Here is a 17,403-nt window from a genome sequence, read left to right on the forward strand (position 1 = left end):
ATTGGGAATTGTCGGGACACTGGCGATGGAAGTCCAGCTTCTACCGGTGCAGGTGGAGATTTACCTTCCAGCAGTGCGTTTTGAGCACTTAGAGCTTTTGAGAGACTTTGAGAGAACAGCGGCAGGTCTTTTAGAGGAGGTCCTTGTAAAGTTGTGTTTTGGGGTCTGATTGAGAGAAAGGTATTCAGAGGTGCAGGTTTACCCATCATGGTCGTTTTCCTCAAGACTGCAGCAGGGGCTGGGAGGTTGGGCCGGATTCTTCCTCGGTCGGCTCCATCTGACACCCAAGGAGGAGGCATTGGTGGGTTCCCCCCGAGCTTCTCTGCAATCTCTTTAGCAACAGCCACAGATTTAGCAAACGAATCCTCCACAGACACCAGCTGTAGGCTTGCAGCTGCTTCATCGTCCTTGATGAACTCAGCAGCGATTTTCTCTGCCACCTTTGTCAGTGTGTTCTCCTTCTTCTTCCAAGTGAACTTTCCAAATGTCGGAGCTGTGACTGCTGGGGGGGGCTTGCCAGCCTCCAGGCTCTGTTTGCGGAGCTTGGCCCTCATGGCAGGACTCGGACCACAAAAGATTTTGGGCGGGTCATATGGCTTTGGTGGGGGTTCAGGTTTGGTGACCTCTGGTTTCCCTTCTGGTTTCCCATCTGGTTTCCATGCTGGTTTCCCTTCTGGTTTCCAATCTGGTTTCCCTTCTGGTTTCCAATCTGGTTTCCCTTCTGGTTTCCAATCTGGTTTCCCTTCTGGTTTTCATGCTGGTTTCCCTGCTGGTTTTCCCAGTTCAGGCTTTTTAAACGCTTCTCTCCGAGTCTTGGGGTTACCTTCATCTCGTTCTTTGTCATATTTTGATCTTGAGTCTGGAGGATGTTTACTGTATTTAAACTTTTCTTCATCATCATCTCTCGGACCATATTTGGGGCGGTCATCGTGTCTCTCATCGTTGTCATGGCGATGCCGGTGACGATGCTCTTCTGCTCTGCTGTTTCTGTGTCGGTCACCCCTCTCCTCTTCGCTGCAGCGGTATTTATCTTCCCTTTTGTTGCATATATAGCTTTCGTCCTCATCTTTCTTAATGTAAGAAGATTCCACTTACTCTGCATTTACTTCAAATACAACTTTATTTATAAAGGAGCATCCACAAAATGCACTGTGCTGTGGGCAGTTCTAATAAAATAGGAAGCATTGAAGCTCCTTTCCTCAACATTTACAGAATTCAAAGAGATCTTCGTCTTTATAAACATTTACGTTTTTATATTTAAAGGTTCATTCTGCAACTTTCCCTCATTAAATCACCTAAAAACTGAGCTTTGTCCGACTCACTTCCGAACAAAAATCACACAGAGCCTCTTCCTGTTTTCACTAACTTTTAATAAAACTTTATTTTTAGCAACAGTTTTTACAAGACAAGCAGTTTTTCCTATTCTAACACAACAACGTCAGATCAGGGCTTCCAACACGACAGAGGACATGTGACTACTACGGCTGCTCTAATTGGTCCGTGACATCTTCGTTGTCGAGCAACTTAACAGAAGACAAGCAGTATACAGGAGGAGGAGCTTCAGGACATCACCTACAGGAGGAGGAGGAGCTACAGGACATAACCTTCAGGAGCATAAGAACATGACAGCACTGCGATCTTTAAAGGAACAGTCCCACACTTTAGAAACTCTTATCGGGTGATGTCTGAGGAGCCTGGTGTACAAGAAAGGACCAAAAGTATGTGGACAGCAGTAGGTGCAGCTGAACATGGGTTCTAGAACTTCACAACCTTCAGGTTCCACATGTTTATAGAATCAAACAGTCAACATAAATCTGTCTATGAACTAACCTGCGTTCTGTAAATAACAAGAACAAATCATATATGTAAGGTCTGCTCATAACCTGCAGCTGTCCACACACCTTTGGTCGTATAGTTCAACCTTTAAACCATATTTGAAGAGTTTCTCCGTCTGTCAAGCTAACGATGACTTTTACTAATTCTAAGAAAATGCTTGGTTCCAATGATTCAAGACAATTAAAATAAACTGACCTGAATAAAGAAATGAAAGAAAACAAATTCTCAGTTTATTACATTTTAATTACTATCTTCATAAACTCATTAATAAACTTCAGAAAGGAATCAAGAGTAGAATTAAATTCCTTGTTTTGTTCAAACAACGTTTTCTATTTGAGAAAAAAGTGAAAATGACGATTGACGATTAATCAGGTGTTTTCAATGTAAGAACACACTTGTTCACAGGAAACTGGTGAAAAACAGAGCAGCAGCCAGTTGTTCACTAAACTCAAACACCTGAGACAAGATGGTTCTGGATCCTCAGGTGAAACCTGAGTCATGTGACTCTAGAGAAGACGCCAACTGGTCCTTTTAACAAATGAAGTGTTTTAAGAGTCATGATTCTAACATGCAGCAGAACTTTAATAAATTGTGAACCACAGATAAACTGTCCATGACCCCTCTGCCCCCAACAGATTACATTAGGTCCAGTTAACACTACTCAAAGTTAAAATCGTACTCAAAGTCCAGGGAGGTCATGTCAGAGGGGAGGCCGAGTGTTTCAGTGGTGATCTCCATCACATGAGGGTCTACCTCACTGGGGTTCCCCTCCTCTGACCGAGACCCAGTGTCTGGGTCCGATGTGTCCAGGCTCTTTGGGTCTGAAAGTGCTGATTCAGAGTTCCCTGAAGCTATCTCTGATTGTAGCTCAAACTGGCCCTGCTGTTGCTGCTGCCGCCGAGTCTGGTATCTGGTTTGGGATCGAGTCTGTCTGACAGGGCCGGAGGCAGGGGGAGTTTTCTTGCCTCTAGTTTTGGGGCTTGGTTTGGGTTCAGGTTCTGGAGTGGCATCAGGATTGGTCTCTGTATGCGACTGGGAGTCCTGATCTGATTCGAGCAGAGTTTGAGGTGTTGAATCTGACTCAGCAGTTTCAGTTTGTAGGGGAATTTGGAACTGGATTTGAGTTACACTCTGAGTCTCTATCTGAGCTGAAGGAGTCTGTTTTGGTTGAGTTGTTGCTGAAGCTGTTTCAGATAGAGCCTGCTCTGGTGCTGGAGCAGGGTCAGACTTCAAGGACCAAACTGAAGCAATCTGAATTTCAGATTTAATCTGGGATTGTGAACTTGGTGAGTAACTGGTTGAGTCTGGTTGTGGTGATGTCTGGACGTCAGGTGTAGGTTGGACCTGGGTTTGGGCCGGAGGTTGTAGATTTAGTCCTTGAGGAGCTGGAAGTGGAAGAGTGCAACTCTTGTCAGCTCTGGAGTCTGATTTGGTGATGGACGAAGGACCCGATTGGCTGATGCCACTGTAGAAGATGCCAAATAATTCCCTGGCTTTGGCTGCAGCCAGGTTACCCTTAAGTTTCTCAGACTTTGGAAATCTGTCAGTCATGTTCATAAAAGGTGGAGGCTTGACGAACACAGTTCGAGTCTGCTCGCTCTCTGGGACACCAGGCGCTGCAACGTCAGACACTATCTTTACCACCATGGATTGTGGAGGTTTGGCCTCCGAGGAAGCAGGAGGAGCCACAGATGACTGAGGTCTACCCTCTGGTTCTGTGGACCTGGCCTGAGTGGGTGCGGCCTTGACCTGAGGGAGTGTGGCCTTGGTCGGAGTGGGTGTGGTCTTGACAGGAGTGGGGGTGGCCTTATATTGAGTGGGTGTGGTATTGACAGGGGTGGGGGTGGCCTTACCTTGAGTGGGTGTGGTCTTTGCTTGAGTGGGTGTGGCCTTAGTTTGACTGGTTGTGGCCTTTGTCTCACTCGGTGTGGGCTTAGCCTCAGTTAACAATGGTTCAGAAACTGGTGGTGCAGGTTTAACCTCAATTGGGAATTGTCGGGACACTGGCGATGGAAGTCCAGCTTCTACCGGTGCAGGTGGAGATTTACCTTCCAGCAGTGCGTTTTGAGCACTTAGAGCTTTTGAGAGACTTTGAGAGAACAGCGGCAGGTCTTTTAGAGGAGGTCCTTGTAAAGTTGTGTTTTGGGGTCTGATTGAGAGAAAGGTATTCAGAGGTGCAGGTTTACCCATCATGGTCGTTTTCCTCAAGACTGCAGCAGGGGCTGGGAGGTTGGGCCGGATTCTTCCTCGGTCGGCTCCATCTGACACCCAAGGAGGAGGCATTGGTGGGTTCCCCCCGAGCTTCTCTGCAATCTCTTTAGCAACAGCCACAGATTTAGCAAACGAATCCTCCACAGACACCAGCTGTAGGCTTGCAGCTGCTTCATCGTCCTTGATGAACTCAGCAGCGATTTTCTCTGCCACCTTTGTCAGTGTGTTCTCCTTCTTCTTCCAAGTGAACTTTCCAAATGTCGGAGCTGTGACTGCTGGGGGGGGCTTGCCAGCCTCCAGGCTCTGTTTGCGGAGCTTGGCCCTCATGGCAGGACTCGGACCACAAAAGATTTTGGGCGGGTCATATGGCTTTGGTGGGGGTTCAGGTTTGGTGACCTCTGGTTTCCCTTCTGGTTTCCCATCTGGTTTCCATGCTGGTTTCCCTTCTGGTTTCCAATCTGGTTTCCCTTCTGGTTTCCAATCTGGTTTCCCTTCTGGTTTCCATGCTGGTTTCCCTGCTGGTTTTCCCAGTTCAGGCTTTTTAAACGCTTCTCTCCGAGTCTTGGGGTTACCTTCATCTCGTTCTTTGTCATATTTTGATCTTGAGTCTGGAGGATGTTTACTGTATTTAAACTTTTCTTCATCATCATCTCTCGGACCATATTTGGGGCGGTCATCGTGTCTCTCATCGTTGTCATGGCGATGCCGGTGACGATGCTCTTCTGCTCTGCTGTTTCTGTGTCGGTCACCCCTCTCCTCTTCGCTGCAGCGGTATTTATCTTCCCTTTTGTTGCATATATAGCTTTCGTCCTCATCTTTCTTAATGTAAGAAGATTGCTCCTCTTCCAGATTCTTGGTACTTTTAAAATCCTCCCCCGGCTTGTTGTCTTTCAGTCTCTCCTCCTCCACCTCCTTTTTGAATATAGATTTTTCTTCCTTCAAAACAGCATTGTCATCTTCCTTCTTTTTATCTTTGTCCTTCTTCTCTTTTTTGTGTTTGGCCTTTTCCTCCTTGTATTTGTCACTTTTCTCGTCGTCTTCATGCTTGCGTTTCTTTCCACTTGTGTCCACGGCGAGTCCCGCCTGTCGGTCCAGGTTCCTTCTCTGCTCGTACAGCGGATTCTCATACATTTGTTTCTGGTGAACGAGGCATCAAGACAGAAAATTAAGATATGGTGAAGATAATGTAAAAACAACTAAAACAAACACAGCCGAGTTCTTTTAACTTTTAAAAGTTATCTGCTCGGGATGAGTCATTATTATTGTGTATGATTTAGTGACATCTCGGGTGAGGTCACAGATCGCAACCAACAGTGTGTTTAAAGGATAGTTCACCGAAAAAATAAAAAAATTGACTGATCTACTAACCAATATGATGGAGGGGGGTGGAGTGTTGAGTCCATAAAACACTTCTGGAGTTTCGGGGGTAAACAGCGTTGCAGCAGAATCCAATATAACTGAAGTCAATGGGAACCGATTCTCCAAACGTAATAAAACAGAATAAAAACATGCCTCCATATCTGCTCCTGTGGTGTCTGCAAGCCCTGACATTCAAATTTGACGTTTTAAGCCTAAATATCCTCGGAGTAGCAAAGCTAGTGGACGTAGCCACACAATGATGTGCCCGAGGTTCCCAGGACACACCTGGTAGGAAGATAGAGACATTTAGTCTCAAAACGTGGTGTAAATAACCTCGTTTCAAGTTATATATAGATGTCAGACACTTGGTGACATCACAGGAGCAGATATGGACGCATGTTGTGTTTTTATTCTGTTGTTATATACGTTTGAAGAATCAGTTACTAGTTGCTTTAATTGTTTCGGATTCTGCTGCAACACTTTTTACAACTGAGACTCCAGAAGTGTCTTGTGGACGAAACACTTCACCCCCCCTCCATCATGTGGGTGAGGGGAGGAGGGAAGTTTCGTTTCTCTGTGAACTATTCCTTTAAGATGGTTCCATGGACAAAACCATCTTGAAAACATTAAAGTTACGCTTTCATCGGACTGTACTGGAGGATTAACACTCCAACTCATCAGTGGCGTTGTACGATTTTACACAGCAAATGGACAATTCTAATTCTTAAGTTTAATCTAACTTATGAAGGGTTGGAAAGAGGCAAAACATTTACATACCTTGTATTTCTCGTTGTGAGCATGCGTGGTGACATGCTCCTCTGCACAGATGGCGTCTCCATAAAACTCTTCACAGAGGAGGCAGAAGAATCCTCTGACGGGCTGCAGGAACTCCGAACCTGGAGCAAAACACAAACCACAGACTGAACCCACAGACAGAACAAAAATAAAGTGTCAATCATGTTTACCTGGTCGATGTCTTTTTTCGAAACCTGTCAGGACAGGAGAGGGTTAGTGCGCTGACATCTGACTGTGAAATATTGAAGTAATTGATGATAAGGAGTAGAGACGTTTTATTTTGGAGGAATAACTGTGGAAATGTGTTTCAGCTGCTCAGTGACAGCAGACATATGAACACTGATTCAAAAACATGTCCTGCCTTCATCTGATGGAGACACATGATACTAATGACAGGTGAGGACAGACGTCTCATCTGGTTCCATGTTTTCATTAACAGATCCACACTGAGCTCCACCTGGAAGCAGAAGATGACTAACAACATTCAGTGGCTCGCACACCAGCATCATTGCAGAAACAGCAGCATTACCATGGTGTTGAAGGGAAACAACGGTGAGCGGCACAAGTACCTTTGGCAGGTTTAGTCAGTTTCTCCTCTGGTGGCGTGTTCTTGGTGATTTTGGTGGATGTGGAGGCCCAGGGCCGGTCGTACGGGTCAAGAGTCTGTGGAAAGAAAAGGAAACGTAAAGAATAAAATCAAAATGTCCAGTCCTGGTCAAATTAAATGAATTAAATGTGATCCGTCTTACAAAGTGAGATAACGATCTTATGCTTTACGCGCTTTACCAACCTTTCGATGCGTTTTGCTTTGCAAGTGCGTGAAAAAATCAAACATGGAACCAGAGGTGGCGTTACAGTTTTTGCACCAGTGGTTCCCAGCGTCATAGTATTCAAACGGCTCTGGGGGAGGGGCAGCGGGTGGGGCGCTGGCAGGTGTCTCATTAGGTGACGCTCTCTGCGACATAGATGGCGGCGCTGCCGAGTTCTGCTAGAAAACAAAGATGAAGGAAAGTCAACATGGCGTGTGATGAACAGTCAGGATTCACTCACACAGAAACATTCAGAGAAAGAACAAGTTCATCTGGGAAACAAGTTGAGAAAGTTTCTTACCTTCCGCGACTTCCAGGCTCCAACTTGTTTACTCAGTAAATCCGTTGCTTTTAAAACCAATGATAACGTTTATTGTGAAGTCGACGCTTGTTTTCGAGATCTTGAGTCACAAAACTGATAAACATTTGGTCTTTTAATGAACTGAAGACCCAGTTCAACCATCAAAGTCTGAATTCACCAGTTTAAAACTTCACAACGATCAATGTTCACAACCTAATCAATGATTTTTGATTTGTCTTTGAGATGATCAACAAAATAAATCAACGGTTCTTAGCATAAATCTTGACAAGTTTTGAGTTTCTGTATTTCACAGTCCTGTAAACTGATCACAGTTTCAGTCTGTGTGGACTCAAGCGGACTCACTGTTCACTGACCCGAGATCAGTGCGTTTGTCTCTGTGCATCTGAATCTAGATCCAGGAAACACTAACTTTTATACGGAAGGAGACAATAGGAATGCAGAAGAAGCCTTTTTAACTCTGATGACGTTCACATCTGAACACTACACACATACACACAACACTGCATCCAGCCGCCATCAACAAACAACAAGTGACCGAAAACAAAGGAATTCATTTGAGATCTGGTCAGAGTTGTTTTGATCAATCATCTACATTCATGAATTTGAACATTTTTAAAAGGGATGTGATAACCTGTGGTGATGAGGTGATGAGGTGTTAGGGCTGTGCTTTAAAAAATTGCTATGGCGATATATGGTGACGTCCTCCTTGCTGATGCACGTATCGATGCAGATGATACTGTATCGATACGTGCATTAAATGCTGGGACGGCCGTCTTGAAAATGAAACCTCACCTATGTTGCAGTGCCCAATAATGCCAATAGGTGGCAGCATAGGCAAAACAGCACACGTCTCAATTCAAAACAAACAAGGAAGAAACACCGGAAAAAGTGGTGGAGTTATCGCACGTGAAATGCTTTGCCCGCAGTCTGAATTTGGCCGCTCACTGTTTCTTACTTCCTCTCCACTGAGTTGTGGACCTTAGCTGAAGCGGACCTGGTCCATGAAGATGAGGCTGAAGCCCTGAAGCTTCTAAAAGCTGCAACACTCGTAATGTCCGAAGAAAAGACCCCCAGGCTGTGTGTTACAGAAAGATAATTATTTTACTATTAAGATCTTTTAATGGCCAGAACTTGAGGTATTTTGAGTAGTGTGATCCCTAAGACCTGACCTTTGCTGTTATATGGAATAATACAGAACAGCTGTTAGGGTTAGGGCTAATAATATAATAGGTCATTATTCAAAAGCAATGTGTATCGTGAGGTTTTAGGCGATACCCAGCCCTATGAGATGTGATGATTTTTTATGTTCAGTCACATTTCCTGTTACGTCCTCCTCAGCTGTTTGTACCTTTAACGTAGAGCCGCTGGACGCCGGCCGTCCCTCAGGACTCTCCGCCTCCCGTCTCTTCTTCTCTGGCGGCGGAACGCTCTGGTCTTCAGTGGGTTTGCTGACCCTGCGGGGCCGGTCGGCTGGGCTGAGGCCAAGGATGAGCGCCACTTTGTCGATCTCGTTACGTTTCTTCTCGGCGGCTTCATGCTCCTTGCGGAGGTTAGAGATCTGAGTCATGACCTCCTCCTGCAGCCGGCTGATCTCCTGCAGCAGAGGGTCTTTGTGACCTTCTTTCTCCCGGCGCTTCTTCCTCAAGAGCTCACCTGTAACACATAGCAGCCGCCGGTCACGTCATTGATGCTGGTAGTGTGTGAATGAACACGTGGTTTCAGGTGAATCATGTGAACTCACCCTGTTGCTTTCTGAGTCTCTCCAGCTCCTTCATCAGATAATCCTTCTTCTTCATCCTCACCTCCCTCTCATGTTTCAGCTTCTCCCGCTCTTCCAGAACCTGAAAACAAGAGCAGGAACACTTCCTGTTTCAACTGTTCGTACTTGGTGGGTAAAAGTGTTGCGCTCTGACGCGAGTCAAACCTTTTGTTTCTGACTCTCATTGTTCTGCTCCTCAGACACTTTCCTGTCGTAGCTGCTGAGTTTGGAGACGCTCTTCTCTCTGTCCTGAGCAAACGTCTTCACGGAACCTTTGGACAGAAACAAACGACCATGAAGACGATCCTGCTTCAGTTCAAAAATCTAAACACATTCACACCTTTCACTCTGAAAACTGCTGGAATAATAATAGAGAAAAAGAGGAATATTCCTTTAACCATGATGACTGATTGGACTGACCTTTGGCCCCTGGCTCTGAGGCCAGTTTGTGGTAAGGCTCTTGGTACTGCTGAGCTGGAGGGAACTCGTCGGAGCCGGTCTGGGGGGGCAGGCTAATGTTGGGGGGTGGGTACAAAGGTGGCCACTGCTGGTGCATGTAGGGCAGGTAGTTTCCATACTGGCCATAGCCTGGTGGGGGGTAATTAGGGGGCATCATACCATGGACCTGTGGGGGGGGGTAGGTGGGTATGGGTACCCCAGAATGAGGAGGGAGGGTCTGGGGGTCAGGGATTTGTGGCAGCGGTTCGTTGTGTGGTGGGGGGGCTGTGACTTTCTGTTCGACCTTTGTCTCGTCTTTGACAGATTTGTTAGGAACTGACTTCCTGTCGCTGTCGTCACTGCTCCAACTCTTCCCCCGTTTACCCCCCCAACTGCGACTCCCGCTCCTGCTGCTGCTGCTGGAACCGCTCCGGCTCCGCCTCCTGCGACCTTGGCTGCCGTCCGAGCTGTCAGAGGAGTAGCGCCTGCGACGCGTGGGCGTCTTCGCAGGCTTGTTTCCGTGGAGACGCTCCTTGGTCCTAGCAGCCATCTTGCTGATCTCTGTGACACCCAAGTCCAGGCCAATGGTCTTCAGCAGGTCCTGGATCTTCTCATACTCCTCCAGTGACTCCGTCCCCGAGGGTTGGGCTGGGGTCGACACCTGTACTGCGGTGTTCTGGTCTTGGCTGATAATGGAACGTCTAGCGTTCTTTGGGTCCAGCTCCTCTGTGGTGGATGGGGCCTGGAGGTGAGATGAGGCCCCTGGGGGGGGGCCAAAGGTCTGAACGATGGTGGCTTTTGTTTGGGGGTAATCACCGTACAGCGCCTCCTCCGTCACGTCTCCGTACATATCTAGCCCATGGTGTCGGACCGGCTCGGACTCCGGTGGAGGTTTGGGCTCCTCAGAGTCTCCGTACAGGAACTTCTCCTCATCATCGATGTCGTCCACGGCCTTCATCGGGGTCTTGACCCCTGCCCCCTCCAACAGGTTGAGGATTTCTTTGATCTCAGTGTCGAACCCAGCACGATGAACTGTCTGCGGGTCGGACCCCAGCTCCGACAAAACGGACGCCACCATGTGAGGGTCCATGCCTTTAACCGCCTGCAGGATCTGGTCGGCCACACAAGACACGTTGGCGCCGTCGAGGTCACGGGGGGAGTCTACATTCTGAAAAAAAACAACAGGCGGGTTCAGATCAAATGTTTCTTCTCTATCAGATGTTAGCTTGTTTTGCACTATCTCCATGGAAACAACCGGTGTATGGTACATGTGAATGCAAATACTTCTGTGGGTCCTGTGAAGTTGGAGTCACTGAGTGTGTTGACCTCCTACCCGGATTGATGGGGAGTCGTTGCGTTTCTTCAGGATGGATTTCGTCGGCAGGCTCAGCATCTCCTCCAGCTCTTTCCTGCGTCGAGCCATCTCCAGCTCTTTAAAGCCTTTCTTGTATCTTTCATCTCCACTGTGGCTGCGGCTGCTCGAGGTTGAGCTGGAGCTGCTGCTCACACTGCGGCTTCTAATGCGGCCATGACTCGCTACTTTGCTGAAACTCCTCCCTCTGCTCCTCCCTTTAGAAGGGGACCTGGATCTAGACCTGCTGAAAGCACGACTCTTGCTGCGTCCTCGACTCTTGGCCCGGCTTCGGTCCGGACTCCGGCTCTGGCTGCGAGGCCGACTCTTGCTCCGACCTCGACTCTTGGCCCGGCTTCGGTCCGGACTCCGGATCTGGCTGCGAGGCCGACTCTTGCTCCGACCTCGACTCTTCGCCCGGCTTCGGTCCGGACTCCGGCTCTGACTGCGAGGCCGACTCTTGCTCCGACCTCGACTCTTGGCTCGGCTTCGGTCCGGACTGCGGTCGCGACTGCGGCCCGCCTCATACTCAGGTCGAGCAGGGAAGTCTCTGCAGAGAAAGACAAGATACTCAGAATTACTCAACATGCAGCTACCTATGGACATTTTTGACGTGATTTTCTACTTTAAAAAGGAAAACATTTACATTTTTCATTGAGCTGACGCTTTTATCCAAAGCGACTCACAATAAGTGCATCAACCCCGAGGGAACAAATCGAGAACACAAGAATCAAGAAAGTACAATTTCTTCAAAAATAAAGCAAAACTACAAAGTGCTATAAGTAGGGGCCATTAAAGTGCTACTAACGTGTGTTGGGGGAGATCCCTGTGTGCTGACCATCACACAATGGGTCATAAATACTTGAGGCCTACATTCGAAAAACCAGTTCTACTGGTTTTCACTCTTAATCCACACATTCCTCAGACAACGTGGAGCCTCTCCTTGGTGGGGGGAAGCATTTCCTGGGGACCTCCAGAAGGACCCCCACTGTGTTCCTAAAACGCCCACTGAGGGCGAAGCCCACCCCTTGTGGTCAAAATCTGACATTCCATTGGCTGATGGCCGGCAAAACTCATGATCCACTTCCTAGGGAGACTGGACCTCTCAGGTAGTGCTGGTCTCCAGGTCCCTCCAGATGACCCAGTAGCTAAAGGGAGCGAATTACAAACGTTTGTTTTATTTAATTTCATTGCCTTTATTTTTATCTTCAGTCGACGTTTTATTTTGATAGGACCTTTTTGTTATTTTAACTTGAAAGATCGAAACAGGAAGTTCACTCGCAGGCCGAGCCCAGAGACTTTTCTTTTTCCACACGATTTACAAACGGCTCCAAGCAGCCGTTCATCCTTGCAGAAGAAAGACGAAGTTTCATCCCGTCAAGGAGCACGAGAAAATCCGTTCCTGTTCGGCCTAGCACGATCTCCGCTGCCACAGACGAACCAGCGAAACACAAGTTATTCACTGGACTTCCAAGATATCCGCGCCAACGGGCATGCAACCCCACAAAACTACGGTTACAGTAAGAGGCTATATTGTCTGGGCAGAGACTAGTTTTAATACTTAGCGTGTCATTTAATATTTGAGTTTATTGTTTTGTTTGAGACCTTAGCGTCGATTTTTAGCCGTGACGACCCGCCACTTCCGGTTCCAGTTTATTTGCCGTGTTCATTGTGTAACAGTGCCTAACAAAGCGTACCCGGCCGCACTGTTACCGGCGTACTAAGTTTGCAGAGATTTTTACCGATCAAAACATCGGTGCACGACGCTAATTTGGGCACCGAGTGGTGAAATCACTGTAAACTTATCTCCGGTGTGTTTTTAGGAGCTTCTCTGTTCTTTCTCTCTCTCTCTCTCTCTCTCTCTAACCCTTCTCCTTCTCCTAAACCTACATACACACACGTTCCAATCTGTATTCATACATTTCCCGTCACAAAGCTAAATTTAGACTTGGAGAGCCTGAACGCATCTCGCCGCCAAAAGCACGCAGAGATAAGAATCTCTTTGTCTGACGTTTCCTTTGTGTAACTCACGTGGCGACCGCCATTTTGGCTTCGGCCTCACTTCGTCATTAACATAGGCCTCCGTTTAGAATAACGTGAAGGTACCACCATCTTGGACTCGACTAGATTACGTCACCACGTGACTGTCATTCATCATTGCCACTCCCCCTTTCACTCTCTCACACACACACACAGACATACATAGATAGACCATAGGTTTAACATGTGTGCTCTAAATTGTGATAAGTGCTGCTGCTGTTGTTATCTTTGAAATATTGGAGTTAGTTAAAATGAAGAATCATTGAACAACCTTTAACTTTATTTCCCCTTTTTAATAAATCCTTTTGTAATTAAAGTATCTGTATCTTGTGATTATTTGTGCATATGTATGTGAATGCAGCTGGGTTATGATAGCCTGTGCTCGAACTTAAAACCCTTCATTGTTTATTATATAATCATTAATATTAAATATTGAGATTATTAATTTAACTTTTATCAGATGAGACTGATATTTATAGATTGACTTGTTGGTCACTGTATCCAGGGTGGTGCCCCGCGACGATAAGTAACAATTACAGATTGTATTTTGAGCCAGTGGGGGTGCAGCATCCAGTCAATGACCCAGTGGAGTCGTGAGTGGGCGGAGCTCAGTTCAAACAGACGCAGCTTTCAGTCTGAGCTCCTCAGTTCTCTGGAGGATCATGTGTGAACACAAAGAGTGAGACTCAGTTCCTCCTCCTCCTGCTGGGCTCCTGTATAGAGTCTGAATCCAGGAGCAGTGTGAACAGCAGAGGATCCTCCACTGACTCACTGAGTGTGTGTGTGTGGGGGGGACACAAACATGAAGAAACCAAAACAAATGTCTAAAGAAGCGCTGACACAGAAGAAGATGTGAGGAGAGTTCGTTGTGATCAGAGCTGACGACGTGTCAGGTGATGTAAACATGATCACATGACCTCTGCAGCGGAGGAAACAGGTCACTTCCTGTGTGTGTCTGCCCCCCCCGGCTGCTCCACCTCTCACCTGAACCATGAAGACGATCTGATGCTGAACGAGTCTGTGCAGAGAACCTGCTGCTGTGCGGGTCTCTAGCGCCACCGAGAGGCTGTGGCTGAAAGTTGTATTATTTTTTTAACCTTTTCCTCACATCCATTAGTCTGTGGATTCTCTTTGAAGTGTACCTGTCATGATGGCGTGAGGGGGCGGAGCCCGACCCTGACGTCAGCTCGTTGCCAACAGTGATCACCAGGTTGTGGTCGAGGGGAATCGGGCCACGTGGGGACAGAGACCTCTGCAACACAAAACCAGAAAACATTCAAACTGACAACAGTTTTATACACCATCTATTAACATGAACCTGAACGTCTCATGAGCAGTGTTTCTACCTGTTCACTGTGCCCAGGAGAGGTCAGAGGTCATTGTTACAAAAAAGGAAACAGACTTTTGACATGTGTGAGTCACGTGACTAACACATGACTAAGGAAACTAATACAACCAGTGAAGACGATTCAGTTTCCTTTTCTTATGGAATCAAACAGGAAACAACCGGTTGATTCTCTGGGAATCACTTGTAACTGTCGTTTGAAAATTATTTCAAAATTAAACATGTTTTGACTGCAGATGATGAAACAAACAGTTTGAAAACTGTATTTTGATGTAAAAGGTGATGAAGTGGCAGGTGTTGGAATTAAGTCACTAGTTCACAGATCCCCCCCCCCCCCCCGCTGGGCCTAAGGCAACAAGTGCCAGAGCTGAGAAAATATCCAGATTTGTATTCGAGGAAATACAGTTATACCAGAAACCTTATGAAGCTCTAACCCGTCTGTGGAGCCCTAACCCGTCTGTGGAGCCCTAACCCGTCTGTGGAGCTCTAACCCGTCTGTGGAGCCCTAACCCGTCTGTGGAGCCCTAACCCGTCTGTGGAGCCCTAACCCGTCTGTGGAGCCCTAACCCGTCTGTGGAGCCCTAACCCGTCTGTGGAGCCCTAACCCGTCTGTGGAGCCCTAACCCGTCTGTGGAGCCCTAACCCGTCTGTGGAGCCCTAACCCGTCTGTGGAGCCCTAACCCGTCTGTGGAGCCCTAACCCGTCTGTGGAGCTCTAACCCGTCTGTGGAGCCCTAACCCGTCTGTGGAGCCCTAACCCGTCTGTGGAGCCCTAACCCGTCTGTGGAGCCCTAACCCGTCTGTGGAGCCCTAACCCGTCTGTGGAGCCCTAACCCGTCTTTGGAGCCCTAACCCGTCTGTGGAGCTCTAACCCGTCTGTGGAGCCCTAACCCGTCTGTGGAGCTCTAACCCGTCTGTGGAGCCCTAACCCGTCTGTGGAGCTCTAACCCGTCTGTGGAGCCCTAACCCGTCTGTGGAGCTCTAACCCGTCTGTGGAGCCCTAACCCGTGTGTGGAGCTCTAACCCGTCTGTGGAGCCCTAACCCGTGTGTGGAGCTCTAACCCGTCTGTGGAGCTCTAACCCGTCTGTGGAGCCCTAACCCGTCTGTGGAGCCCTAACCCGTCTGTGGAGCTCTAACCCGTCTGTGGAGCTCTAACCCGTCTGTGGAGCCCTAACCCGTCTGTGGAGCTCTAACCCGTCTGTGGAGCTCTAACCCGTCTGTGGAGCCCTAACCCGTGTGTGGAGCTCTAACCCGTCTGTGGAGCTCTAACCCGTCTGTGGAGCCCTAACCCGTCTGTGGAGCTCTAACCCGTCTGTGGAGCTCTAACCCGTCTGTGGAGCTCTAACCCGTCTTACCACAACGGCTGATAAAACTGTCTTCTGCAGATTTTGTTGTGTTTTGTAACTTTCTTTTGTTTTGTGTGACTAATTGTATATTTTTTGTTTTTCCTATTTGTATTTACATCTATTAAAAACATTAAAACAGCAGCAACATTGATAATTACATGTAATGCATTGGAACTTGTATTTGATAAGATTGTATATTCATAATATACGTTTATGTCTTTGAAAAGTGAATTTTTTTCAGTTTTGTGTGTGGCTTTTTGAATACTTTAGTTTTTCTTACAAGTACAACATATTTATACAAATAAAAATCATATACATTATTGGAGGGGGGGGGGGGGGTCAGATCTTAAGTCGTTGGTGCTGTCACATGAAAAAGGTTTTATATTGTGTTATATTATAAAACACGTTCAACAAACACCAGCCTCATTGGAACCAGAGCCCGACCGGAGCCCGACAGGAGCCGGGGACTCACCTCCCTCCCTCCGGCCCAGTGCTCCGCGCCTCGGTGGCTCCCGGCTCCGGGGGACGGGTACCTCCTGCGCGGGGGGGACCGGCGGTACGGGTCCGGGGGGCCGTGGTGGTCGTGGTGGTACGGAGGTCGGGGCCGGCTCCGCTCGTCTCGGTAGTCCGGAGCCGGGTACGGCCTTGGAGGCCGCGGGCCACGGGCCTCGGCCGGCGGCGGGTAGCCTCCCCTCGGAGGAGGCCGGCCACGGTACATGTCGGCCCGGGGACAAGCGGCGGCTCCTCGCGGTGAAGAAACACAACAAGCTTCTTCCACGAGGCTCAAAACAAAGATTCTAACAGTCAGCCATTAAAACACTTCTTCTTGTTCCTGGTTCCATTGGTTTCCTGCTGCGTCACCGCCCCCTGCTGGACGGAGGGAGAATCAGAGGACGTCAGACGTTTGACTCCGCCCACGCTGAGCACATCATCAGATGACTTCCAGTTAGATGTACGCAAAGGGCGCCACCTAGTGGCGGAGACCATGGAGCTCATATGAACACTGCTCCATAATCAGTCACACCAGGATATTTATATATATTTATGCGTCAAATAATCATCGCCTAAATTTAAAGAAATAAGGTTGAAACTAAATGTTATTGTTAGCTGAATTCAAATAAGTTACAATTTAATATAAACTACCAGGGTCCCCTACAATTAATGTCAATGGTGAACAGGTGAACAGGGCTGTTCCAGCAGGTGAACAGTGCTGTTCCAGCAGGTGAACAGGGCTGTTCCAACAGGTGAACAGTGCTGTTCCATCAGGTGAACAGGGCTGTTCCAGCAGGTGAACAGGGCTGTTCCAGCAGGTGAACAGGGCTGTTCCATCAGGTGCACAGAGCGACCTGGAGACCACTATAAAGAAAAACTATTCACTTTCAAACTTCTATTTCTATTTCCAAACAGTATCCCAGAGGAGGTGAGGATCCACTGACGTGAGGGAATCGGTCCGATGCTGTAAATCAAGAATATTCAACTAAAATTTAACGAGGTCCAGTTCGAGAAAATTTCTTGAAGCAAAGGTCTGGAAGATCATAATTTCTATCTATTTAAATGGAATAGTAAATGGATTTGTATTTTTATTGCGCTTTTCTAGTCTGATGACCACTCAAAGCGCTTTACAGTACAGTTTCACATTCACCCATTCACACACACATTCATACAGTGCATCTACTTGCAGCACTTTGTTATTCTATGGGGGGCCGTTCAGGGTTCAGCATCTTGCCCAAGGACGCTTCGGCTGCAGATAGTTCAGACTGGGGATCGAACCGCCGACCTTCAGGTTGGAGGA

The 17,403-nt window shown here is 47.7% G+C and overlaps 1 protein-coding gene across 1 annotated transcript; it reads right to left on the bottom strand.

Annotated features, from left to right (window-relative positions):
- Positions 1-1,367: 1,367 nt before the first annotated feature.
- Positions 1,368-16,410, bottom strand: znf318 (zinc finger protein 318). The gene is made up of 11 exons (XM_061087647.1): positions 16,084-16,410; positions 14,063-14,172; positions 10,863-11,430; positions 9,512-10,697; positions 9,257-9,363; positions 9,074-9,173; positions 8,681-8,985; positions 6,992-7,189; positions 6,771-6,864; positions 6,184-6,302; positions 1,368-5,184 (listed from the first exon to the last, which is right to left on the bottom strand). The coding sequence occupies exons 1-11, from the start codon at positions 16,327-16,329 to the stop codon at positions 2,494-2,496; spliced, it is 5,724 nt and encodes a 1,907-aa protein (XP_060943630.1). The 5' UTR covers positions 16,330-16,410; the 3' UTR covers positions 1,368-2,493.
- Between the last annotated feature and the right edge of the window lie 993 nt (positions 16,411-17,403).

The sequence above is a fragment of the Limanda limanda genome, chromosome 15, assembly GCF_963576545.1.
Source record: "Limanda limanda chromosome 15, fLimLim1.1, whole genome shotgun sequence".
In the NCBI taxonomy this organism is placed as follows: Eukaryota; Metazoa; Chordata; class Actinopteri; order Pleuronectiformes; family Pleuronectidae; genus Limanda; species Limanda limanda.

What these genes read in the sequence shown, in the direction of transcription:
- znf318 (XM_061087647.1), bottom strand. Translation starts at nt 16,329, where the DNA reads ATGTACCGTGGCCGGCCTCCTCCGAGGGGAGGCTACCCGCCGCCGGCC. An exon ending in ACTGACTAAACCTGCCAAAG is followed by an intron (nt 6,303 to 6,770) that starts GTACTTGTGCCG and finishes GTTTTGCTCCAG; the next exon opens with GTTCGGAGTTCCTGCAGCCC. An exon ending in CTCACAACGAGAAATACAAG is followed by an intron (nt 5,185 to 6,183) that starts GTATGTAAATGT and finishes CTCGTTCACCAG; the next exon opens with AAACAAATGTATGAGAATCC.